General features: G+C 48.8%; 1 protein-coding gene across 5 annotated transcripts in view; it reads left to right on the forward strand.

Annotated features, from left to right (window-relative positions):
* Positions 1-248: 248 nt before the first annotated feature.
* EPHX1 (epoxide hydrolase 1) overlaps positions 249-25,153 on the forward strand; it is a 37,556-nt gene continuing 12,651 nt past the window's right edge. Inside the window, exons 1-4 of one of the 5 annotated variants that reach the window (XM_019976393.2) lie at positions 393-541; positions 17,665-17,808; positions 19,648-19,835; positions 22,167-22,347. In XM_019976393.2, the coding sequence (XP_019831952.1) occupies positions 19,653-19,835; positions 22,167-22,347 (364 nt within the window). In that variant the 5' untranslated portion in view covers positions 393-541; positions 17,665-17,808; positions 19,648-19,652. The other 4 variants (XM_019976394.2, XM_019976395.2, XM_019976392.2 and 1 more) reach the window with 4 other exon arrangements.

Consider the following 25,153-nt stretch of genomic DNA (forward strand, 5'->3'; position numbering starts at 1 on the left):
AACGAGCTACTCTCCAAGCGTCGAGCTCCACTTTGTAGATCGCAGTCCTCACCATGAAGACCTCTTTGTGCGGGTTCAAATTTCACTCAGACCAGTGTTTCTCAGACTGTGTGTTGAAAGACAGGTTTGTTTGCTTTAAAATTTCCCAATCTGTCCTGGACACAACACACGTGTAAAATACAATAACAATGAACTGGTAAAAATATGAAACAAGTTATATAAGGCTGAAGCTTGAGTTTGTTGATTGATTGATTCAGTTGAGTTCCTAAGAACTTCGGCACCATTTCTGACCGCGGGCCGCACTTTGAGAGCCCTCTTCCAAAGCAGAGGCGGGCTTAGGAAGGTGCAGAGTCAACCGGGTGGCCCAGGTAACAGGGGCGGAGCGGGACTGAACCCCGGTGGCCCGGCCCGCCCGCTGAGGGGCCGAGCCCGGGCGGGGTCAGCGCAGGGTAGTCAGGGGACACGCGAATCGGGAGCAGAGGAACCCGGAGAGCCGGAGCCAGAGGGACGGCCAAGCCCAGGAGCCAGGGAACCGACGACCGTAAGCGCTCCGGGGCGTCGTGCGCAGTTTCCCCGGGCCCGGGCGCTCCCAGGGTGCAGGGGCACAACGCGATCCCGAGGGCTGGGGGACGCTGGCGGCGGGCGCCGTACAGCCAGGGCTGCGGGGAGACTTTCACACAGGCCTCCGCCGCCCGCAGCTGGATCCCGACCGAGGCCTCGCCGCGTGCGGTCCGCAGGCGCTCGGGATTCCGGGAGGAGGCCCGCACGCGCTCTGCCAACCGACTCGGGAGTTGGGGACGGGGGAGCGCAGAGGCGGCCCCCTTGCCTGGCTGTCCCGGGGAGTACAGCTTCCAGGGGGCGTCTGGCTCATGCAGTGAAACTGCACTTTTTTGTCACCAGAGTCCTAAACAGACCTCAAGTCTTTTGGCTGAGATGTCCTCTCTCACCATCTCTAACCGCGGTCCCACTTTTTCTCTCCCACTCCTGGCTCTAATCTCTGGAGAGAGGCCAACCCCGCCCAGCTCAGCGCCCAGGAGAGGAAACTTGGGTCCGGGAAAAAGTTCACCATGCAGTAGGAGCCTAGGGATGTGACCAGTCTAGGGGCAGCAGAGACCCGATCCTCCTGCAAGCCTCCCTCTCCGGAGGGATGCTGGGGAACTTAGCCTATGGCCCCTCACCTGCCCGGCCCTTCTGAAGCTTTCGGGGTGCCGGCGCGGGCTCTGACGATGTTGTGACTCTGATTTTGATTTCTATTAAAGCGGCGCTCACACCCTGTTCACTCTCCTCTACTATATAAACTTCCGGCTCCACAAAGCCGGGGGATTTGGGCCCCTGACGCAGGGACGGGCAGACTGCCCTCTCTTAGCCCTGTCCCCGCCCCGCGAGCTCTGTACAGAGAATAGGGGTGAAAGGTAAGGGGGGACCTCTGCATTCGGCACCTCAGCACCCAGTACATCGGATGTATGAGCTGTTGCGGGAAATTGTTGAGAACATTGAGATTTATGCCTGTTTTGGTGCCACTCTGCAGACTCCTCTGAATTTAGTGTTAAAAGTGTTAAAAGTTAACACTTGAAAGAAGTGGCCGAAGTCTGGAAAGTAACACTGTCTTCTGGTGTGGTGGTTTCGTCCTTCTGGGAGTAGGGGTTTGAGGACCTTGTGGTGGTCTTTCACTAGCCCTAGTAGGTCTGATTTAGCAAGAAACTCTGGGCTTCCCCAGTGGGTCAGGGGTAAAGAATCTGCCTGCAGTGCAGGGGACACAGGAGATGTATGTTGTATCCCTGGGTCGGAATATCCCCTGGAGAAGGGCATGGCAACTCCCTCTACTATTCTTGCCTGGAGAATTCCATGGATAGAGGAGCCTGGTGGGCTATAGTCCATAGGATCTCAAAGAGTTGAAACGATGGAAGTGACTTAGCACAGCACGGAGAGGGTTCAGCAGTTTCTCTTTCCCAAATGTCCGCACCTAGAAGGGCTTTGTGTTGGCTTCTTCATGTTTCCCGAGCAAATCCAGAGGACTGACCATGTGTGCAGGCTCTGCCCTGGGCACAGGGGCTCAGTAGGGAACATGTCTTCATAGAGTCTTTAGTTTTGTTGGGGGAAAGATGGACAATATACAAAATAAATTTGTAAAATATAAAGTATGTTAGAAAGCCATGTGTGCCAGGGAGAAAAACAAAGCAGTGAAGAAAGAAGTGGGGGGTGGGGTGGGGGAAGGTGGAATGAGGGAGTGGCAGGCCGCTCTCTGGAGTGATGGCACACCAGGTCAAGCAAGTGCAAAGGCCCCATACCAGGCATGTGCCTGGCATGGGTGAACTTTATGTCTGTTTGCTGAGTGTGGGCCAAGCTGCCACCCGTGTCCTTTGGTGTGAGTAATCTACTGGATAAACTGAACTGGCCCAGCCTGAGAACAAGAGGCTCTCCCCCCTCCAGTTCCAAGAAAAAGAAAGTCTTCCATGGAAAATAACTGTTCAGCAAGGCAGCCAGGATGAACTTCAACACCATCTGCTCCAACCCACATGCTCTCTGTATGATCCCACCTGCCTCCCAGCTATGCCTTAAGCACCCTGGCTGGTACAGACTTACGGGAGTGGGAGGTCTGTGGGAAATGACGTATTAGGGGATCTTTGGGCTGAGGGACCCTTAGCGAAAGGGCATCGGATCATTGGAGGAAATGGAATGCCTCCCTTAGCCCCCTCCTGTGGTGTCATTGTTCGTGTCTGAGGTCTAAATCAGCACTAGCTGGAGGTCACAAGGAGCCCCCGTGTTATCACTGCATGGTGACCCACCCATGGACATAACCCAGTATGTCCAGACTTGGTCTTTGCTGACTTGAACCTTGACTTTGTTCCCAGCATCCTATCCTGGCCCAGACATGAGAAGGGAGGGGATGCCCAGGTTCTAGTTCTCTATCCTTGAGCTGAGATATTCAAAGATATGAGACACAACTGGGCTTAAAAAAACAAGGCAGGGCTCAGTATGTGCTGCTCACTGCTGCCGAAGAAAGAGCTCAGTGCAGACCCACTTGGGCTGGAGTGGGCAAAGAGCAAGCCTGTGGTGACTTGAGGGGCCTCTAGGATCCCATGCTCAAACCCCACCTCTGATCAAACCCTACATCCCATCATGAGTGATTTATTCCTTTGAGAGGTAATACAGTGATGTGGAAGAGAACTGGCTAGAAGGAAGATCCGGCTGGTGTCCCAACTCTGCCAGTTGGGTCCCCTCTGTGGACCTCATCCATGAAATGAGGTTGGACTTTATAATGTGCAAAGCTTCTTACAGCTCTATTATGTGATGATTTTGTGCATAAGAATCCAAAGGGATCTTCAGAAAAGGAAATAGGTTAGTGGGGAATGGTCAGCTTTGAGGGGCTGGGGTGCACCTGCAGCCCATGCCAGGCCCACTGAGGGCAATGTGAAATGGAGTGAAGGGCCATGCCTGGGGTGTGGGCCCAGGACAAAACCCCAGGCAGAGGTTGAGGGCCAAGGGTTAAGGCAGAAGGATCACTTCCCAGCCCAGCTGGCCCTGTGGATTACCTGTGGGCTGCCTATGGGGGGGTCTTGGCCCGGACTCTAGGAGCAGAGGATCCAGGGGCTGTGTGGTCAGGTAGGGAGGTTGCAGCAGGGAGAAGGCACCCCGGAAGTTCACCCTAAAGGGAACTGAAACTTTGCCAAGGAGCCAGCCGCCTCCACCTCCCTCCCTGACGGGGGAGTGCTGGACACTGCCTTGTCAAGGGGACAGCTGTGCACTCCTGCCCTTCCTTGCACACTGTATTACTGAACAGGCGATTATACAAACCAAGTTCAAACTGAAACAGTCTCTTCTGCCATCAAGGGTAGATAGCTGGCCCTCCGTAACCCTGGGTTTTGAGGCCATGGATGTGGAATCTGCCAAGACAGTGGGCTGACTGTACACCACCATTTTATATCAGGGACCTGAGCATCCATGGATTTTGGTATTTGGAGGTCCTGGAACCCGTCCCCCATGGACACTGAAGAAAAACTCTGTTTACATTCCTGAGGGAGGCTTATCCTTTGTCACCAGAGAGCAGCTATTTTCACTCTCTAAAGTCTAGCCTGAGAGCGTATCTCCAGGCAGGCTTCAGGACCTGCAGGGGAGTCTTCCTGTCCACTGGACCCCATTGTCTGTGTCTTGACTTTGCCGTCAGATAGCGGACACTGTTGTCACAAGGAGCCAGTTGAGGGCACAGTCCAGCTACTACAAAGCCACGTCTGCTAAACTCTCCATCGCCCGACTGAAAGTGATTGCATTATGGGGGGAAAAAATACTCCTCTGTTTGGGGAGTTTAAGGACTTTCCGGAGGATTCCATAGCTAACCCACAAATGGAGACCATGGGGCTTGTCCCAAGTCAGGAGCAGGAGTTTTGGCTGCCTTTAACATTTGGGAAGATTCATAAACAGACTGCATTAAAATGCTGTTTTGGCACTTACAAGCTGGGTTAACTTGTGCAAACTATTTAACTTGTTGAAGCTTCATTTTTAAATCTCTTTAAAACAGAAAAACAAAACTATTAACATGCCTTACTTCTCGGGGTTATTGTAGAACATGAGATGTTGTGCTTAGAGTCTTCCCACCCCCATGGCCCAGTCCAGGGCTTCGTCCAGGGAGGTGGTGGCACCCAGACACATAGCGATATTCTGGAAGGGTTCTGAGCGCCCCTATCCCCTGTGGGCCCATCGGGCTGGCTCTAGCTGGGCTGTGGTCTGCAGTGTGAGCCTTGAGGGCAGTGGGAAGCTGATCAGGAGCAAACGGGAGGCCAGCTGCCTCGGGCTCAGAGACCCCTACTGTGCTCCTCACTGGCTGGGCCTGGGACTCCACCCTTCCCCGAGGACCACCACCTCGGGATGTCCACCAGCAGCTCAACCTGGGGCTTGGCTTTTCCTGCGGAATGAGTGACCTTTGCGATCCTGGGTGCAGCTTTCCGGTTGTATCACTCTTGTCGGGACTGGAGAGACTTGGACCTTTTGGAAAGTAAGAGAAGCACAGGTCCCAGTGCCACGCTCCATGATTAACACCATGCGTGCCAAGGGCTCAGGGAAGTCTGACTCTCTTACCAGCTTTTTGGGGGAAAATGGACCGCCTTTTCCGCTTTCCAGTTTTCTCCCTGTGAACCAAGTTGTCCCTGTGAGAAGGCAGGAGCAGGCAGCCTGGTTGCCAGCTGCAGGGAACAGCTGCCCTCACCCTGCCCCCTTCCCACAGGCAGGTCTCAGGGTCACGGTGATACTGTCAAGATGGAACATCTTAATTTCTTTGGTTGAACGCCATTTTTAGCTTTTGTATTTCTTTTTGCAACCTAGACACTTCCACAAGCAGACTGACCCCACCAAGACAGCAGCAACACAGAATATTCCTCTAAACTCCAACCTGAGTCCTTAGGGCTGCAGTACGTGAGCACAGGGACGCCTTTCCGTGCATTTTAGACAAGGGAGCCAGCTCAGGTGACCGTGCTGTGGCCCAGCCTGCGGTGCTATCCTGTTACACACTACTGAGGAAGCTCCCAGAGCCGGAGCACACTGCTGAGAAAAGCCACTCTGGGGATGGGAGGGAGGGGAGAGAGTGTGGTTAATGGTGGGAAGGAAATCCAACAGGTGTATTATATGGCCCACGCCTATTATCTCCTGAATAGGAGTCTTTCTCTCCTCAAACAGAAAATGCCACGTATTGAAATGCCAGGAAGGTAATGCTTTTGCCTCATAGGCAATGAACTGTGTTCCACTTGGGTTTTTCCTTTGGTGATTTAGAACCAATGGACAACTTTACAGGTCTTATTTTAATTGGCAAACTTGAGATGGAAAGGGTTCAAATAAAACTCCCCGAGCGTGAGCATGTGCACCCTGTAGGGTAGAGAGAGGGTCTACTCCCCACTTGTGTTGCTTAACTAAAAGTCTGGGCTGAAGGTTGAGCGAGTGAGTTTGTGGCCACGCCTGCTCCAGGGGTGTTTAAAATCTGTGGAGGTCGCTGTCTCCTCCCTGGAGGTGCTCTGAGCCAGCCAGCTCACGGCATGGCCCCCCTTCACCGTTCCAGACTCTTCCTGTCAGATGCTGAGGCTGCCCCTTCCTTATCCCAGGCTGAATCCTCCTGCCAATGCAGGAGACGCAGCTTCAATCCCTGGTCCAGGAATATCCCCTGGAGAAGGAAATGGCAGCCCACTCTGGTATTCTTGCTGGGACAGTTCCAAGGACCGAAGAGCCGGGTGGTCTACAGTCCACGGGGTCGCAAAGAGTCGAACACAATTGAGCGATTAAACAACAACAACAACATATCCACCACTGCTCTTCCCTCTTAGAAAGAAACCTCCTTAACTTCCCACCTTTGTTCAGGTAGCACTTCCTCAGAGAAGGTTCCCTCAGCTTCAGGCTAGGTCTGTCTCCCCCACCTTCGTGTTCCCAGGATCTAAAAACAAAAAGTGAATGCCCTTTTTGTTTTCAGTCAAAAATTCCCTCTGTGGCCACTTTACCTTTGTTCGCTCAGTAGGAGATGTACTTTATTCTGCCCACCTTGCAGACAGGGAGACTGAGGCATGGAGGAATGAAGTCACTGGCCTAAGGTTACCTGGCCTATGGCTGGCAAGTGGTAGAGGCAGGATTCAAAGCAGGCCGTTAGTACCTGACCACCAGCCGAGCTGGCACCCTACTCCACGATTTTCATCAGATCAGTGGTCACTAATTGTATTCTTCCTGTTATCTATTCAGGTGTGTGTATGCGTATATAGCTGGGGGCAGAGGGCAGGGTGACTCTCAAGGGCAGACAGGGATGTCTTCCTTCCCTCAGGACCCAGAACAGGGGCTGCCCCATCAGAAGGCTGCCCCCCACACTGTTTACACTTTTTTATGTCCCTTTGTTTTTGCCTATAAACTACTTTTTCCTTTCTCCCGGATTCCGGCTCCAGGCTGCTCTCCCAGTTTTGGCTCCAGGTCTTTCAGGGAGATAAACACAGCCCTCACCCTACTGCAGAAGATTCTAATCAGCCCAACCCAGATGACCTTACCCTTGGACACCATCCACCTGGGGCCTTGCCGGCCACTGGGGTTCAGGGAGAGGGCTGTGAGTGGAGAGGCTGGTCACGTGCTGGGCTGTGCAGAGTCGGGGAGGCGCCCGCACCCAGGGTTTTCCTCCACCTACCCTGGGCCTGAGTGCTCTCTGCCACATCGAGTGTCATGGTTGGGGAGCCCCAGGAGCCCCAGATGTGGCCGTCTGTTGGCCTGCGTTTGAGGAAGAACGTTCAAGGTTTGTGTTGGCAGGCCAGCCTGAAGTGGAGGGGAGGCTATCTGTTTTCCCCATTCTGCAGGCTGTGGCTACCCCCAGAGGAGCAGCAAGTCTGGGTAGGGCGGGGAGGGGCCAAGCCTGCCGAAGCACACAGATCCCCAGCCCCACCTTTCTCTGGCCCGGAGTCTGGGGGCCCACAGCGTACCCCTCTGCCACGCCATTGTTGGCCAGTGGCTGGCTTCTCCCAGAAGGAGCGTGAGGTTCTCATGTCTGAATCCCTATCAGGAAGACTTCGGATGACAGGGTGGACGGAGGAATTCCCAGATGGAGGCCAGAGCTGGGCCTTCTCCACAGGCTCAGGGCTGTGGCCACCTTCTCGGCCTCTTCTGGCCAAAGGGCAGGTACATGGTGAGCGCTGATTTGGAGTTAGCTGGTAGCTTTCTATAGTTTAGGGAGCATTTTCCAATTGTGAGGTTCTCACCACCTGCCTGGGTTTGAGGAAGGAGAGTCTCCAGTTCAGGCTGTGCCCCTCCCCACTGTGTTCCCCACTGTGATCCTCAGGCTGATCCTCACCCTCTAGATCTCAATCTGGATTCCAGCTTGTGCTGCATCCAGCCTGGCATTTCTCACCATGTATGCTGCATAGAAGTTAATAAGCAGGGTGACAACATATAGCCTTGACATACTCCTTTCCCAATTTGGAACCAGTCCATTGTTCCATGTCCAGTTCTAACTGTTGCTTCTTGACCTGCATACAGGTTTCTCAGGAGGCAGATAAGGTGGTCTGGTAGGCCCATCTCTTTCAGAATTTTCCACAATTTGATATGATCCATACTGTCCAAAGCTTTAGCGTAGTCAATGAAGCAGAAGTAGATGTTTTTCTAGAATTCTCTTGCTTTTTCCATGATCCACTGGATGTTGGCAATTTGATCTCTGGTTCCTCTGCCTTTTCTAAACCCAGCTTGTACGTCTGGAAGCTCTTGGTTAATGTACTGTTGAAGCCTGAAAGCGAAAAGTCGCTCATTCTTGTCAACTCTTTTGAGACCCCATGGACTATATAGTCCATGGGATTCTCCAGGCCAGAATACTGGATTAGGTAGCCTTTCCCTTCTCCAGGTGATCTTCCCAACCTAGGGATCAAACCCAGGTCTCCTGCATTGCAGACAAATTCTTTACCAGCTGAGCCACCAGGGAAGCCCAGTTGAAGCCTAGCTTGAAAGATTTTGAGCATGACCTTGCTAGCAGGTGAAACGAGTGCAATTGTGCAGTAGTTTGAACATTCTTCGGCATTGCCCTTCTTTGGGTTTGGAATGATAAGTGACCTTTTCCAGTTTTGTCCCCAAAGTAGCAGAAAGCTATTTAGGAGTTTTAACAGGGGCATGGTAGAGTCAGATTTGAGTTTCCGGAAGATCGCTCTGGCTGCAGAGCACTCTGGAGGAGGCAGAGCAGGGGTGAGTGGACCCAGCTGTAGTCCAGGGAGAGAGGGGCACCACCTGGGCACGCGGGCGGGCTGGCGGTGGTGAAGGTGGGTTTGTGATATAATTGGGAGGTGGAGCTTCCGGAACTCGCCTATAGATGGGATGTGGATGAAATGGAGGATGGGGGGTTTCAAGGCCATCGCCTGGGTTTTTGGCAGTTAGAAGTGGATACTTCGAGCTACAGGGAGAGGGAACCACAGAAGAAGACAAAATTTCAGGAGACAAGTGCAACCTCAGATGCATTGGAGGAGGTTTTGAGACATTGGAGAACTGTCAAGTTGGCAGGTGGGTGCCTGAGTCTGTTGCCCAGGGTAGGTCTGGGTTAGAGATTCACGTGTGTGTCTTCTCTCCAGAGGAGGCAGTGGGAACTACATGCCCAGAAAGGACAGCCCCATTTGGACACCAGTTCTCCCATAGCCCAGTCAGATTTCTTTACCCCATTTCATGTTTGCCAGGCCCCCAGCTCTCAGATGCCCGTGGGTTTCCAGGTTTCCAGACTCACCTTTGTCTCAAGGGCTTCCTGGCCACTGGGAAGTCACACCAGCCAGTTTGTGCAGCTCTGGTGCTGTGAGGTGTCTGACTCACTCTTGGAGCAGGATCACAGGGAAGAGTCACTCTTGCAGTCTTCTATACTTTAGAAAATGTATGATTATTTTATTTGGGGGCAGATAGTTCATGTGTATGGTAAAAAAAGTTTTTCTAGACACACAGAAGTTTATTCAGTGCAAGTGTTTCCTCCTTGCCCGAGGCCACTGTCACCGGCGTCTGCGTGAATCTGGCAGTCTCCACATTTTACTGTGTGTGTCCTTTGGTCCACACCAATGTCACCCGGTAATCGTACACACTTTTTTGTACCCTACTTTTTTCACATAGCCATCATGGAGATCTTTTCGTATTAGCATATAGATTTACCTTCTGCACATATTCGCTGTATGAATGTCACAGAGTATTTCACGGTCCCGGAAGATGAATATTTATATTGTTTCGGTCTTCTGCTTTTACAAAAAAAAAAAAAAAAAGCTGTAGTGAATATTTTTGTACATATGGCATTTTACTTAAACATAAACTCAGTATTTTGGAGGCAGAAATTCCTAGAACTAGAATTGCTGAGTCAAAGGTCATTTGTATCTTACATCCTGACAGGTATTACAAAATTGCTTCTCACCGAGGTTTTTATTTAAAGAAGGGTCTGAATAGTTGGAGTCAAGTGGGATAATATCCTTTCCTGTTCTCAAGAATGATGGCCCCATTCTTGACAACACCTCTTCGAGGAGCCACCTACTGTGTTATGTCTATCTTTTGAGAACATACCTTTCTGTGACTGGGGCAGCAGGGACATGTTTTTTATCATGTTCTATAGCATGGAAATTGTATATAGCACTGAAAATTTTGAAAACTGAGCATTTGTTCCTAAGAGTGTGTGCCCTGGAGGACTTGATATATTTTCTTTTCCCCCTGACTTTCTCAATAAGTTAGGATTACTTTAGGCTTTATATAATAGAAAACTCAAAATAACAACAGCTCGAACAATATAGAAGTTTATTTTTCTGTTATACAAAGGAAGTTTGGGAGTAAGGAGTCCAGTGTTGGGCTGGTGGTTCCATGATGACTTCCGTCTTTCCCCATCATCTCTGATTTCCATCCTCAAGATCACTTCATGGTCCAAAATGGCTACCGGAGTCCAGCCATCGTGTCTGTGTCCCAGGGAGCGTGAAAAAGCAGGGGAAGGGCAGAATGTGCAGCTTTCCAGCTGAGTCAGAGCTCTCTACACAGTCTTCACACACATGCAAGACCAGTGTACCCTCGCACAGGTTGTTCACTGGACAAGGAAACCATTCATATCATCGTCATCATGGATCTGTATTTTTATTTCCAAGTGCTTTCTAGCAGATGGCAGTGAGGTGTCCTGTAACAAAAGCAATATATGGGGTTCATTTTCTGACAGTATTTTGAGGAATGGATGTCTTTCCCTAATTCACACGAAGGTTCTGTCTGGATCACAGATGGCTCTGCCTCAAACACACTTCCAGCTCTTTGTTAGCACCTAATCACCCTGTCATACTGAAAGCCAAGAAATGTAGTGTTTAGCCGGGCTTCTCTGACTAAAATAAAAATTTCAGTGCTGAGAAGGAAGAGGAAAACATTGCTGGCAGTCTGCCACAATATCTCAATCTGGGAGCATGTCTGCTGGAGCAGCCAAATCACTAAGGGCAACTGGGGTGGAATGCTGGGTTTGAATAATCTCCTGCCCTGGCCACCTTTTTCTCACACAACCATGAAAGACTCACCTCCCAAGTATATTTCCTTCCCTTGATCCCCTTGAGATCTAATTCACAGAAGGGTCCTCTGAATTGCAAACACGATTTCTAAGTTAAAACTCCTGAGTCAGCTTCATCATGATGAAGTAACAATTTATAAAAGAGATAAAATAGGGACTCCTTTCAGTTAATACAGGAAGAAGTTAAATGACTGCCCTCCAAAGCTTGTAATCAACTCTTACACTGAACATGGATGTAGATTATTGTGGATCTTTGCTTATACCATGCACTTTCTTACTTTCATGTCTTTGCACGTGCTCTCTCTCTGTTTTTACTTGTGGATTTTTAAATGCCCAATGAATTTATTTATTTATTTATCCTCACTGGATCTTAGTTGCAGTACGCAGGATCTTGAGTTGTGGTATGTGGGATTTAGTTCCCTGACCAGGGAATGAACCTGGGCCCCCTACATTAAAAATGCAGAGTCTTAGTCACTGGACCACCAGGGAAGTCCTTGTACCGCTCTCTTTTCTCCCTGGATGCATCTCTATTCCGCCATTATTTTCTGTCTGGTAAACTCCTATTCATCCCTAAAAACCCTACTCCATGAAGCCTTTGTGGCCGGCTTACCACTCTAACCTTTGTACACTTCTCTTCCATCTGTGTAGACATTATTGTATCTATCATTCGAGGGATGTCATTTGCTCATTCGTTTGTCCTTCTAGGGCATGAACTTCAGCAGGCACAAGACTGTGTCTTGTTCCTTGTGCCTGCAAAGAAGCCAGCTCATCATCACAGGCAGTGTTTGCTAAACCGCCCTTTGATCCAAAAGCAAGTTTATACTTGCTTTTCCAAGGCACCAATCCAGCTCTCTTATTTTCTTCAAAAGAGCAAAATGACTTCTTGATACTTTATACATTCCAACTGCAAACAGAGTTTTCTTTTGAACTTTTAGCATCAATCTCATAGTGAACTTGTTTGTTTTAAAAGTGGTGTTTCTGCCCCAAGCATAACAGAAATACTTTACATTCAGTAAAATTCTTAGCTCGAGTTTCCTTTTAACAATGCTAAAGAGAACTAAGCACTGCTTTTACTTAATCTCCTATATTTAAAATTGTCCTTTGCAAGTCAGACCCAGAAAAACAAAAGAAAAGTGAAATAATAAATTGCTCTGTTTGTATCTTTTAGGGATAAAGATCACTATATTGTGCAGTTGACTGTTTCAGCTTGAACTAATTCCTGATTTTTTTCCCAAGTTTCATAAGCACATGCTCAAACCTTCGATATAGAATTTGGAGACTTAAGTTGCATACAATCCCATTTCTTATCAGAGTAGTCAATTGTTGTTCAGATTTCCTTCTAAGTTCAATATCTTAGAAATAAATGACCACCATCTTCCAGTTATTGTGTCTTTAAAAATATCTGGCTGCTTTGCAACAAAAACTACCTTTTCCTTCTGAGGCCAACTAATCATTTTTTAAGGAAGGGTACTGTGGCTCCAAGGGGAAAAAATGTTTTCATTCTGAAAGGCTCCTCACTTGCCCAATTCTTTCAGCAAAGTATTTTGCCAGTATTCTGGAAAAGTGCATTACAAACAAAACAAAACAACAACCTAGTTAGATTAAATATATATTTGGAAGCTTTGGAGTAAATGAATTAACCTCCAATTTCAGATGCTAGCATAATAAAGCAGAGACTCTCGTTTCATGGTGTATTACTTCTGAATTTTTCATAGTGTCTCCTAAATATTGATGTTTTTATGTGGATAGAATATTTTCTACACCAGCAGGAGCTGACCACATAGATGAGATAAATATAGCTTTCCTTAGAAACAGGAAGCCTTAGTAAACAGAATTCTGCACCCTAATGTAACTTCTCAGAACAGAAAAGAATGGGGCCTATCCCCCAGAGACATCTATTGCAAAACACTAGTAGCCAAGATGTATATAACCTTGTACTTTCCTTAACCTTCAAGTTTGTCTTCGGTGAGAGGAGGCCAGTAGATGAACACGCCATGCACTCTCCTGCTCCCAGTCTCCTTATGCAAGTCTTTGGCAGGGTCCTAGGCCTGTCATCTAATAGGGATAGGGACAGTGGTCCTCTGGGGTCTCTTGAGGCATGAAAATTCCACATAGTGATAAGAGCACATATTTGTGGAGTACCTGCTTTGAGCCTGTGAAGTTGGCACGATCCTCATTTTACAGACGAGACCAAAGACGCTCCCTGGTGACTCAGTTGGTAAAGAATCTACCTGTAATGCAGGAGACCACCTGCAATATATATGAGACCTGGGTTCGATCCCTGGATTGGGAAGATTCCTTGGAGAAGGAAACAGCAACCCCACCAGTATTCCTGCCTGGGAAATCCTTTGGACAGAGGAGCCTGGTGGGCTATAGTCCATGAGGTCCCAAAGTTGGACATGACTTTGCAACTAAACCACCACCCCAACCACAGACACTCAGGGCGGTTTGGTAAGTTGGCCAAAGCCCTTCAGTTGGTAAATGGCAGAGCTGGACTTTGAATTACTTAAACAAGGAAGCACGCCAGAAGATCCCTTATTGTAAACTCCAAAATGTTCCAGTTCTTAAAGGTAGTCCGGGTTGCTGTTGGAGGCAAGGGGGTTCCCATGGAATGAAGGTTCTGCAAGAAAGCCAGGCTGGCTCCTCACATGGGAACACCATAGTGGGCCACTGGGCCTCCCTAAACTTGCAAGGTGTTTGCATTTTCCTTGATGTTATGGTAGGACTGGGCGACACTTTGTTCCCAGGGACCCAGTGACTAGGTCTGCCCTCTAATGTCCCACCTTCTTCCAGGAATCAAGCTACCAGTGGCTGATTTCTGAGTCAGTAAGTCTTACTGAGTAAAGAAAGCTCGGGTTGGGGTGCCACAGTTGAGGGGTGGCATATAGGCTATGGGGAGGCCTGTGACCATGGCCACCCCAGACTCATTAGAGGGCATCCTGGGGGTGACTCCTCAGTGTACTGCTGAACTGCATCAATGAAGTTGCCCAAGTCTTGCTCTTCAAGCCTTTCTTTTCTAGACCTGTCTATACACTGCACTCACTGGAGAGTTTACCATATAATGCTTGAGTCCAAAGAAAAGCACCTTGCTAAAGTCTCTTATTATAGATCAGTTTTGCTTGTCTTTGTTCTCTATACAAACGGAGTCACATGGTGAGTTCTCTTTTGTGTCTGGCATCTTTGGCCCAGCGCTGTTTGTGGGACAGATCCATGTCACTGTGTGTAATGATAGATTATTTGTTCTCCTTGTAGGGTGTTCCATTGTATCAATAGACCATTAACTGCAGTGGGAGGACATTTGGATTATTTCTAGTTTTGGCTTATACACGTCAGACCTGGATCATGTGGCCATGAACATTCTAGGTTGTGATTTTTGTCAAGCACGTGAACACATGTAGACACATTTTGGTTGGATCTATGCTTAGGAGTGAATTGCTGAGTCATAGAGTTGGTATCTGCCCAGTTTTAGTAGATTCTGCTAAACAGTCTTCCAGAGTGACTGTATGAGTCTCTTGTTACATGTTTTTACAGTGATGAACAATTCTTCTTATTTATTTTTTTATATTTATTTATCTGGCTGCATCAGGTCTTAGTTGCAGCACTCAGGATCTTTTGTTGCTGTGCACCAATTCTCTAGTTGTGTGGTGTGGCTCCAGAACACATGGGCTCAGTAACTATGGCTTAGTTGCTCCGAGGCATGTAGGATCTTAGTTCCACAACCAAGGATTGAACCTTTGTTTCCTGCATTGCAAGATGGATTCTTAACCACTGGACCACCAGGGAATTCCCTCCTGTTACATTTTAATTCATCCTAGTTTCTCTCCTAGGACTGTTACCTCAATTCCAATTTTGATGGGACCCTCCACCTACCCTTCCATCTTAAAGGACAATGTCTTATCTGTGTCCAGTCATCGGACTGAGGCCCACCAGCCAGAAGTGGGCCTGAAACCCCAAACCCCCCAGCTTCAAGTGTGTGCTTGCACTGACTTGGAGGGGACAGAAGAAAAAAAAGCTGGAGGCTGAGGGAAGATAGGAAAGATTCCTGCAAGGAAGGTGACTTGGTCGGTATGGCAGCATTGCCCCAGCTTCTTTCCAAGCTTTCTGAGGTCCCACTGCCCCCAAAGTTGCAGACTGTAAGAAGGAGAGGTTATGGAATTTCTCCCCACCAGGAAAAGAAAGTTGGTAAAACATGAGAGTTTGGCTGCTGAGACTTTCACTGGCCTGGCTGGGGGGTGGCAGGGTCCTCTGAAGCTGTTACATTTAGTTCAAATTTCTGCTGGGATCTTGGACTCTGTGGATGTGGAGTCATGGTTCCACCCTTCCCCATAACCAGGAGGGTACTTGGATCCAGCTTTCTGCATGGGACTAGTTTACCAGTCTGTGCACAGAGAGAGGCTCTGCGATGCTCACCTGTTACCTTCGAGATGATATTTTCTCTTTGCCTCTTGATTCTGTAGAAGGGTCACAGTCCTTCCTACCTTGGTCAGACCCAAGTGTTTATTCAGTAACTGTTGGGATTCCTGCATCTGCCAGAACTGGGCTCAGTCTTCACTGGGATACCTTGGGGAGCAAGACAGACGGCCAGCCTTCTTCGAGTATATAATCCAGTCTAGAGCAGGGGTTCTCAAAGTGTGGTCCATGAACCATGAGCAGCAGCACTGCTTGGGAATTAGTTAGAAATGTAGATTCTTTGGCCATACCCGAGATCCCTTGAATCCCTTGAACAAGCTCCTCAGATGATCCAACAAATACTGAAGTTGAATCACTGACCCGTAGTGTGGCTTCTCCACTCTACTGAAGGCAATTTCTCCCCCAGGGAACACTTGGCAGTATCTGGAGACATGTAATGTCATCCCACATTGGGGAGGAGGTGGTATTACTGGCTAGAGGCCAGGGATGCTGTTACAATGCACAGGCCTACTAAGAATTATCTGGTCCAAAATGTCAGTTGTGCCAAGGTTGAGAAACCTTGCCCTAGACCAGTTACAATAGATGGTAGGAGTACAGTGGTTCTTTTCTCCTTCCCCCCCCCCCCCCCCAGATGTGTTGCTCCCTGGCCACGTGGCTTTGGGTGAGTTATGGCCACCCCTGGATTCAGTTTCCCCAGCTATGAAGTGAAGGGGTTGGACTCAGGTTGCTGAGTTCCTCTTCAGCTTGTCTGTTCAATGGCTCCAAACTAGCGACTGGCCGGCCCAGGAAGCTGGAGTGATGCAGCCCTTCTCTTCCCCTGGAGGTGGAGGTTGGGGGATGGGATGGGAAGCTGTGTCACCTGCCTGGAGCCATCCCCTCCCCCAACCTAGGCTGCCACAGCCAGAGTGCAGTTGGCTTTGGATTTCCTGGTGAACAGTGCTTCTCCCCCTTGTGAGCGATGTTTCTTCAACCAGCCCCACCCCAAAGAGCCCGCTCTGGGGAGAAGAGCCATCAGCTGGCTCCACGCCATAGCCTGCTTTGTACAAGGAGCTGGGCAGGCAGAGTGGCGCCGTCTCTCCTGAGCCTCAGACTTCCACTTTCCTCATACTCTAAATAAAGCAGCAGCCCTGACTGGGGAGATCCGGAGGTCTGAGGGCAGCCGCAGCACTCCGAGACCCTCCACGCCCCTGGAAGTGAGCGTCTGTCTAGGGTTTCACTCACTGGCCTGGGAGCGTGGGGGTGGAGTTAAACCTAAGGATGGAGGGGTTGAATTCTGATTGGTCGGACTCATAGGCCCCGCCTCTTCTCGGAGTTCGCGGACCAACCACCTCCTTCCTTATGGACCCGCAGCTCCAGTGCGCGGGGACGGGGAAGGTCTTGTTTATTATTATTTAATTTGGGGGGAAAAAAATATTCTGACCTGAGAGAGGCCTCCCTTGCAGTCGTGGCTCGCCTGTGCTCCGACTGGGACCCAAAGGGCAGGTATGAAGGCTTGAGGCTGGAAACAGATGCTGAGAGGAAATAAGATGGGGTGGGTAGGTCGGGGTGGCAGGAGAAACATACCCAGCGACAGACCGGGAATGAATGCTTTGGCTGCAGATTCTAATCCTCGAAAGAGCGATGTGATTTGGGGCAAGTGCCTGGTTCTTACCTTAAGTGATAAAGAAAGTTCAGTGAAATTTGGCTCCTTAGTGGGTGGATTTTCACGGGCCATGGTTTATCATATCCCTTGAAAACCTACCAGCAGACAGTCAATGCCTGTTACACTGGGCTAACCTAGAGCGCCTTGCTTCATGTGCATTTAATACCTGCTAATAAATAAAGGGTAGTTAATAGGTGGCAAATTAACATACTGCAGTTAAAACTTGCTTTGTAATCTGAGATCAATAGCACTAAAGCAATGTCCTTGAACCAAGAACTAATATTCTTATTATCTTAATTAAGGTGCAAGAGAAAGGGCTTTAAACTTTCTCCTTGAATCTGTCACTTTGCCCTGGGCTGTGCCAGCATGGCCCATCATGGTGCCCCTTGTCCAGGTCCCCAGAGTTTAGATGCAGTGCTTGAATACTGATCATTTCAACACTCTAGCTCATGGTTCTGTTTGTTGTCGAAGTCCAGGGGAATTAAGTATCTGCACACATATCAGGTCTGCTAGGTTGGCAGCACCCAGCAATTGTTAAAAGGCGGTAGAGGGTGAAGATGGCACCTGCAGTCTCCTAACATGGAGCTGGGTGCAGTATTTCACAATTCTGTTTCCCTGGCTGCTTCCCAAGGAGCTGCTCAAAGGGTGAGAACTCAGAATTCACATGGACAAGTGAAAGCCCTGGGATAATTCAACACAGAAAAGGGAAAGCAGGACATTTATAACCCAGCGGAAAGTGACAACCGTGCTCTTGACCTCTCTGTGCTGAAGTCAGGTAAGGAAGGTGATGTGTATCATTCACTTGGAAGATTAAAGTCATCTCCTCTTGTTCATCATGATTGCAGCTCCCTTGACAACATCCTGCAACATCTTATTTGCACCCACTGTATATGTTGATCGCACACATATTGGCAAAATGCCTTTCTGTGCCAGACATTATGCTGGGCACTGTGGTCAGGGCAGGGACTAGGATAGACACAGTTCTTGTCTTCCCAGCTCCAGATTCTTACGTTGTGACCCACCCAACAGGTGAACCACATCTGTCTCTTCCTGCTGCCAAGGGAAGCTCTGCTCTCTGCCTTCCGTCTTTTCCCACACGCTCCCCAGCACCTCACAGTCCCTGCCTTCGAATACCACAAAGACTAGCAGCTGGCTCTTCTCAAAGGGGAGGGGTTTCCCTGGCAGAGACAAAGCATCTCTTTGTGGGAAGTGGGAGAAGCCTGTGCGTATTTTCTTGGCAGAGCAAACCGCAGGGCCTTGGCAAGCCCCCAGCAGTGGATAGAGGGCACACTGGGGTGGGTTTGCTAGCGGGATCCTCCCCTTGCCCCAGGTTTCCAGGGGAGAGTTGGGCTGGGCCTGGGAGGTGGCTCTGCAAAGGTCTCTGGCCTGAGGATGGCGCCCATACTCACACATTTCTCTGACTGTGAACCTTCAGGGGAAGGGGGGTTACTTCCTTGGAAACATGCAAAACAAATAGCTAGATAATAATGCCGAGCCATTGTCGGCCTGGTACTGGTTTGCAGGAACTAAGCTCTTCTTTCTTCCCCTTTTGCGAAAAAAGTAGGGGAGTCAGACAAATGATTAAAACATCTGAGTTTATGTGAAATGTAATAAGCAAGTCTGTAGACAGAAGGTAGATTAGTGGCTGCTTAGGGCCAGGGTGGTGTGGGGGACAAGTGCCAGTAATAGTTAAAGGGTACAGGGTTCCTTTTTGTGATGAAAATGTTCTAGAATTGTGAATATGGTTGCACGTATCTGTGAATATACTGAAAACCACTAGATTACATGGTATGTGAATTAAATCTCAATAAAACTGTTGACAACCAGCTGAGATATATGGCCACATTTGGGCCACTGAACACTCCCCCCAACCCCAGATGCACGTAACCTCCCAGCTCTTCAGACCCGCCCCCGCCTTGCCCTGTATGTACACCCTGAGGAGAGGCCCCTCTCAGGGAGAGACAGCAAAGAGCAAGTGTGACTCCATCTCCTCTCCTGAGCCCACTGCTCAGAGACGTCCCTGCTCCTCCTGTGGGGGAGGGATGTCACAACAGTGGAGAGAAGCTTCTCAGAAGTGTCTGGAGGAAGAGACCCCCTCAGAGAACCATGAGGCCTCAGACATGCAGAGCCCACCACCCAAGGCTATGCAGAAGCCAACCCAGCTTCATCTTTTCTAAATCTGATTAATGAATTCCATAGCTTGGTAGGATTATGGTGATTTTTGTGGCTTTCTCTATTGTTTTCCAATTTTTCCATACTATGCTTATGTTGGCTTCCCTGGTGGCTCACCAGTAAAGAATCCGCCTGCCAGTGCAGGAGATGTAGGTTTGATCCCTGAGTCGGGACCCCTGGAGAAGGAAAAGGCAACCCTCTCCAGTATTCTTGTCTGGAAACTCCCATGGACAGAGGGGCCTGGCGGGCTGCAGTCCATGGGGTGGCAGGAATTGGACAGGACTCAGCAACTAAACAACAACAAATGTTGATGTTATTTTTCATGTCAAAAGTACACAAAATCGAGGATTGGGTGGGAAAGAAGTCAGGATTCTGGCGTTTCCAGCCAGAGGTCAAGGGCTATCTGGCGGACTCTGTTGTTGATGGGCTGTTACTTTTGCAGGAGTCATGTGGCTGGAAATACTCCTTGCCTCAGTGCTGGGCTTTGTCATCTACTGGTTCGTCTCCAAGGACAAGGAGGAGACTTTGCCCCTTGAAGATGGATGGTGGGGGCCTGGGGTGAGGCCCACAGCTGGGGAGGATAAGAGCATCCGCCCATTCAAGGTGGAAACATCAGATGAGGAGATCAATGTAAGGCACCTCTTTCCAGATGGCTGAGCAGAGGGGAGGGCGGGGAGGCCCCATCTGGGGTTGGGCCTCAGGCTGGGCCTGGCACCAAGGAGGGTCTTCCAAAGTGGTCCCTCTAGGGCTATTTTCTGCCTGCTTTTCTCCTACTGGACTCACCTACTCTGCCCACCCCATCCCTTCTGCTCCTTCCCCCTCCTCTGTCTCCATGTTCCTGGTTCCCAAGGCCCAGTAGTACCTGCGCGAGGAAAGAAGTGCCAGCTGAATCCAGCTACCTGCATTAAGGGTCACAGAGAGCAGCTGTTTCTGCCTCCTCTGTGCCCCACCTGAAACCCCGGGGATGAGCTTGAAGGCAGAAGTGAGGCCCTTCTTGGAGCCTGGGTGGAGATCATGAGTGAAAACAAGGCTGTGGTGACATAAAATGCTGCAGAGCAGAGAACCTGGCCTGGGGCCAGCTGTGGCCAGGCACATGCTGTGTATTTAGACCCTCGTGATCACGTGCAGTGACTGCGGTCATGTAGAAACTGAAGCTCAGAGAGGCAAAGCCGTTAATGCACAGTGACCGAGATAATAAGCTGGCGGATTTAGACTCAGATCTGTCTAATGCCAAAGCCTGGGCCCCGTCCTCCGCACACAGCTGGAATCACCAAGGATAGGTGTGACCCTGGAGTAGGCTAAGCTGAGAGCCAGGCTTGAGCAGGACTGGGAGGGTGGGTGGGACCTGGGACATCCCTACCCATCATTTCTTCCATTCTGTGGGTATGGGAGCACCTTCTGTGTGCAGACCTAGTGCCAAGTACTTGGAAGAAGAGAGAGAGCCTTCTCTCAAAGAGCTTCTCGTCTAGCAGTTGAGAAGAGGAGCAGATGATGAAGAATCCCCTGCAGTGCAGGAGACCCGGGTTTGATCCCTGGGAAGATCCCCTGGAGAAGGAATGGCAACCCACTCCAGTATTCTTGCCTGGAGAAGTCCTTGGACAGAGGAGCCTGGTGGGCTACAGTCCATGGGGTCGCAAAGAGTCGGACATGACTAAGTGACTAACACACACATACTCACATATAGTGTATCACTTAACACTGGGTATCAGAGTCGGCAAATCTATTCTGCTACCTTCTTTTTTTTAATTTAATTTTGATTTTACGTTGGAGTATAGTTGATTTACAATGCTGTATTAGTTTCAGGTGTACAGCAAAGTGAATCAATTATAAATATTACATATATCCATTCTTTTTCAGATTGGAACCCACCTGCCATGTGGGAGACCTGGGTTTGATGCCTGGGTTGGGAAGATCCCCTGGAGAATGGAAAGGCTACCCACTCCAGTATTTTGGCCTAGAAAATTCCATTGACTATATAGTCCATGGGGTTGCAAAGAGTCAGACACGACTGAGCAATTTTCACTTTTCCACACAGGTTATTACAGAGTATTGAGAAGAGTTCCCTCTGCTGTAGTATAGGTTATCTATTTTATGTATAATAGTCTGCCACCTGCTTTTGTACAGCTCCCATGCTAAGAATAGTTTTTACACCTTTAAATTGTTGGAAAAAATCAAAAGAAGAATAATACTTTGTAACATGAAAATTAACCTGGCATTCAAATTTCAGTGCCCATAAGTAAAGTTTTATTGGAACACAGTCACTCCCATCTGTCCATGTACCATCTATGACTTTTTCTATCCTACAAGAACAGAGTAGGTTAGCTGTGGCTCAGAAAACCTAAGCTGCTTATGACCTTTTGAAAAAAGTTGGCCCCCAAAAATAAAAAAGTTGGCCACCCTCTGCTGTCTATGTGCTGTGTGCTTAGTCGCTCAGTTGTGTCCAACTCTTTGTGACCCCACAGACTGTAGCTGACCAGGCTCCTCTGTCCACAGGATTTTCTAGGCAATAATCCTGGAGTGGGTTGCTATTTCTTCCTCCAGGAGATCTTCCCAATCCAGGGATCTCCTGTGTCTCCTGCATTAGCAGGCAGATTCTTTACCACTGAGCTACCTGGGAAGCCCCCCTTGCTGTATATGAGCCTTGATAAATTAAAAACACATTTTGTTCATACATTTAAAAACAAAAATGAGAAGTAACCTGAAGTTGAAAGTGAAAAACGTATGTTTGGGGAACAGCCACCATTGGGAAGCCAGGAGCTTTCTTCTGGGATAAACCTGACGACCCAGAGCACATGTCTGGAGGCCAGGAGCCTCCTCATCCCATCTGGTGAAATTTTGCTTTGCTTTTACTGTAGCATGGGGTCTGGTGGCTGCAGGGTTTTCTCTGTCTTCTGGAAATAAACTTTCTCTTGTGCTCTGCCCCACTCACCTTCTCTCCTTGGGGTCTCACATTTTCTCCAGGACTTACATCAGAGGATTGACAGGGTCCGTTTAACTCCACCTTTGGAGGACAGTCGTTTCCACTATGGTTTCAACTCCAACTATTTGAAGAAAATCATCTCCTACTGGAGGAATGAATTTGACTGGAGGAAGCAGGTGGAGATTCTCAACAAATACCCTCACTTCAAGACTAAGATTGAAGGTATGTTTCCAAAACACCAGCTGGAGGGGGATGTGTATGACAGAAACAACCTTCATAGACACTTAAATAACACTGGGACTTAAATAAAGCCCGGAGACCCAGAATTCGATTATTGGTCAGTGAGATGTATTTGGAAGGTATAACCCCACTCAGATGCAAAAATAATGCAAAATCCCAACAAGTCCAATGGTCTTTTGAGCTAAATGGGAAAACATACAAATAAATTAAAAACCAAAGAATTGTACAATCCAGTTCAATGATGGAACAATCTTTGGGAGGATGGAGATGAGACCTAGATCTGGGCATGGCCTCAGTCAACTCAGCCCCTCCTTGAGGCTTTGGAGTCTATGATATTGTGACTGTTCAAGGGTGCTCAAGCTGTCAGTCAAGGTTCGAATAAAAACTGTCCTGTCTCTGAAGCTTTAGACCTCCTGTCCCAACAGTATCATAGGTTGTCACCCAACTTCACCTGGAAGGAAAGCTATCTTCAAAATGTTCTTGGAAAGGTGAAAGTGAAAATGAAGTCACTCAGTCGTGTCTGACTCTTTGTGACCCCATGGACTGGAGTGGGTTCCCATTTTCCTTCTCCAGGGGATCTTCCCGACCCAGGGATCGAACCCAGGTCTCCTGCATTGCAGGCAGATGCTTTAACCTCTGAGCCACCAGGGAAGCCCAACCTAAGTTAATTTGGGATAATAGTTTCCATAGTGGAAAAGTATTTTTTTAGCCCAACACAGATTTAGAATCAGATATAGAAATGTTTAAGAAAATCAAACTCATGCTGTTAATTTATACAAATTTATCTATTTGTTTTTAATTATAGTAAAATATTCCCCTGGAATGGAAAATGGCAACCCACTCTGGTATTCTTGCCTGGAAAATCCCATGGACAGAGGAACCTGGCGGGCTATTGCCCCTAGGGTCACAAAGAGCCAGACTCGACTGAGCACACCCACATTGTAAAATACATATACCATAAAGCTGACCATTGAAAGCATAGAGTATACCTTGTTACCTGTAATGTCACAATGGATTAAATACTTTTATATTGTTATCCAGCCAGCACCTCCATCTATCTTCAAAACTTTTTTTATTTTGCAAAAACGGAAACTGTGTCATTCAGCTCTAACTCCTGTTTCTCTCCGTCTCCCTGCTGCTGCTGCTGCTAAGTCGCTTCAGTCGTGTCCGACTCTTTGCAACCCCATAGACGGCAGCCCACCAGGCTCCCCCGTCCCTGGGATTCTCCAGGCAAGAACACTGGAGTGGGTTGCCATTTCCTTCTCCACCTAGCTTCTGGAAACTACCATTCTGCTTTCTGTCTCTGTAAACATAAATATGAATTCTGAATCTAAGGACCTTTTATGAGTAGAATCATACAATATGTGTCCTTTTGACTGGCTTACTGCACTTAGCATGCTGTCCTCAAGGTTCATCCATATTGTAGCATGGGTCAGAATTTCCTAAGGCTGAATAATGGTACATTTTGAATAATGGCACATGTTGTCATCCGTCAATGGACACTTCGGTTGCTTCTGCTTTTAGCTATTGTGAAAAATATTGCTGTGATTATGAACGTACAAATATCTGTTTATGTTCCTGTTTTCTGTTCTTTGGGTATATACTCAGAAGTGAAGTTGCTGAGTCAACTAGTAATTCTATGCTTAATTTTAGAGGGAACTATAACACTGTTTTCCATAGCAGTTGTACCATATACGTTTATCTTAAAATATTCAGAGAAGTTAAATTTACCTTCCCAAGGGTGAAAAGGGTCGAAATTGCCCAGGTTCCTAATTTTCCACCCAAGGAGTAAGTATAAATTGAAAATTATAACCGCTTACACACATACTGTATGTGTGTGTGTGTGTGTGTGTGAGTGTGTCTCTTTTCCTGACTCCCTGGCCTGAAATTCGCCCAAGAGGACCTCCCTTCTCACTCTGTCTGCTGCCATCCTCCTCCCTCACGTTTAGGCCTTTTCAGGGTCCTTTCTGCTTCCGCACTGACCCCTGTGCTCCCCTGCTCATGGCTCAATCTGTGACCTCTCCTCGACGTTTTCTCCTCATCCCCACTAGCCTCCTTATTCGGCCTTCTTGTCCCCGCCACTTCCCTGTTCTGTGATGAGCTTCTGGCTCCAGGCCATGTCCTGGACGTCCTGCTGCAGATCAGTCTCTGTTCTCAGAGAGTCTGAGACATGCAGGGGTTTCAGGGGCTTCCCAGGTGGCGCTAGTGGTAAAGAATCCACCTGCCAATGCAGGAGGCATAAGAGACTTGGGTTTGATCCCTGGGTCAGGAAGATCCCCTGGAGGAGGGCACGGCAACCCACTCCAGTATTCTTGCCTGGAGAATCTCATGGACAGAGAAGCCTGACAGGCTACAGCCTATAGAGTTGCAAAGTCAGACATGAACAAAGCGACACACACACACACACACATACACACGCGTGCGCGCGCGCGGTGGCCTCTGGGGAGCCCAGCACCTCCCAGCGGGGGCAGGGAGTCGCCTGAGTCACAGGGAAGTGGAGGTTCAGGGCTGGAACCCAGCTCTCTGGTGTCCCAGCCTGTCCCCTCCTCCTTCACCTGTGGCCACTATTTCAGCACTGGCCCTCGGCTGTGACCAACCACTCCCCACTGCCCTCTCCCCTCACCAAGCCCGTGGATGCCCTCTGAGCCCAGTTTGTCTCCTCAATTCTGACCCATTAGCCTGGGCACAGAGATCCTATAGGCACCACAGATCCATAGGGCGACCAGGAGAGCATTTTCACCCTAAAGGGAAGGAGGACCCATAGGGCAAATTTTAACTTTTTTTTTTT

Source organism: Bos indicus, chromosome 16, assembly GCF_029378745.1.
Source record: "Bos indicus isolate NIAB-ARS_2022 breed Sahiwal x Tharparkar chromosome 16, NIAB-ARS_B.indTharparkar_mat_pri_1.0, whole genome shotgun sequence".
In the NCBI taxonomy this organism is placed as follows: domain Eukaryota; kingdom Metazoa; phylum Chordata; class Mammalia; order Artiodactyla; family Bovidae; genus Bos; species Bos indicus.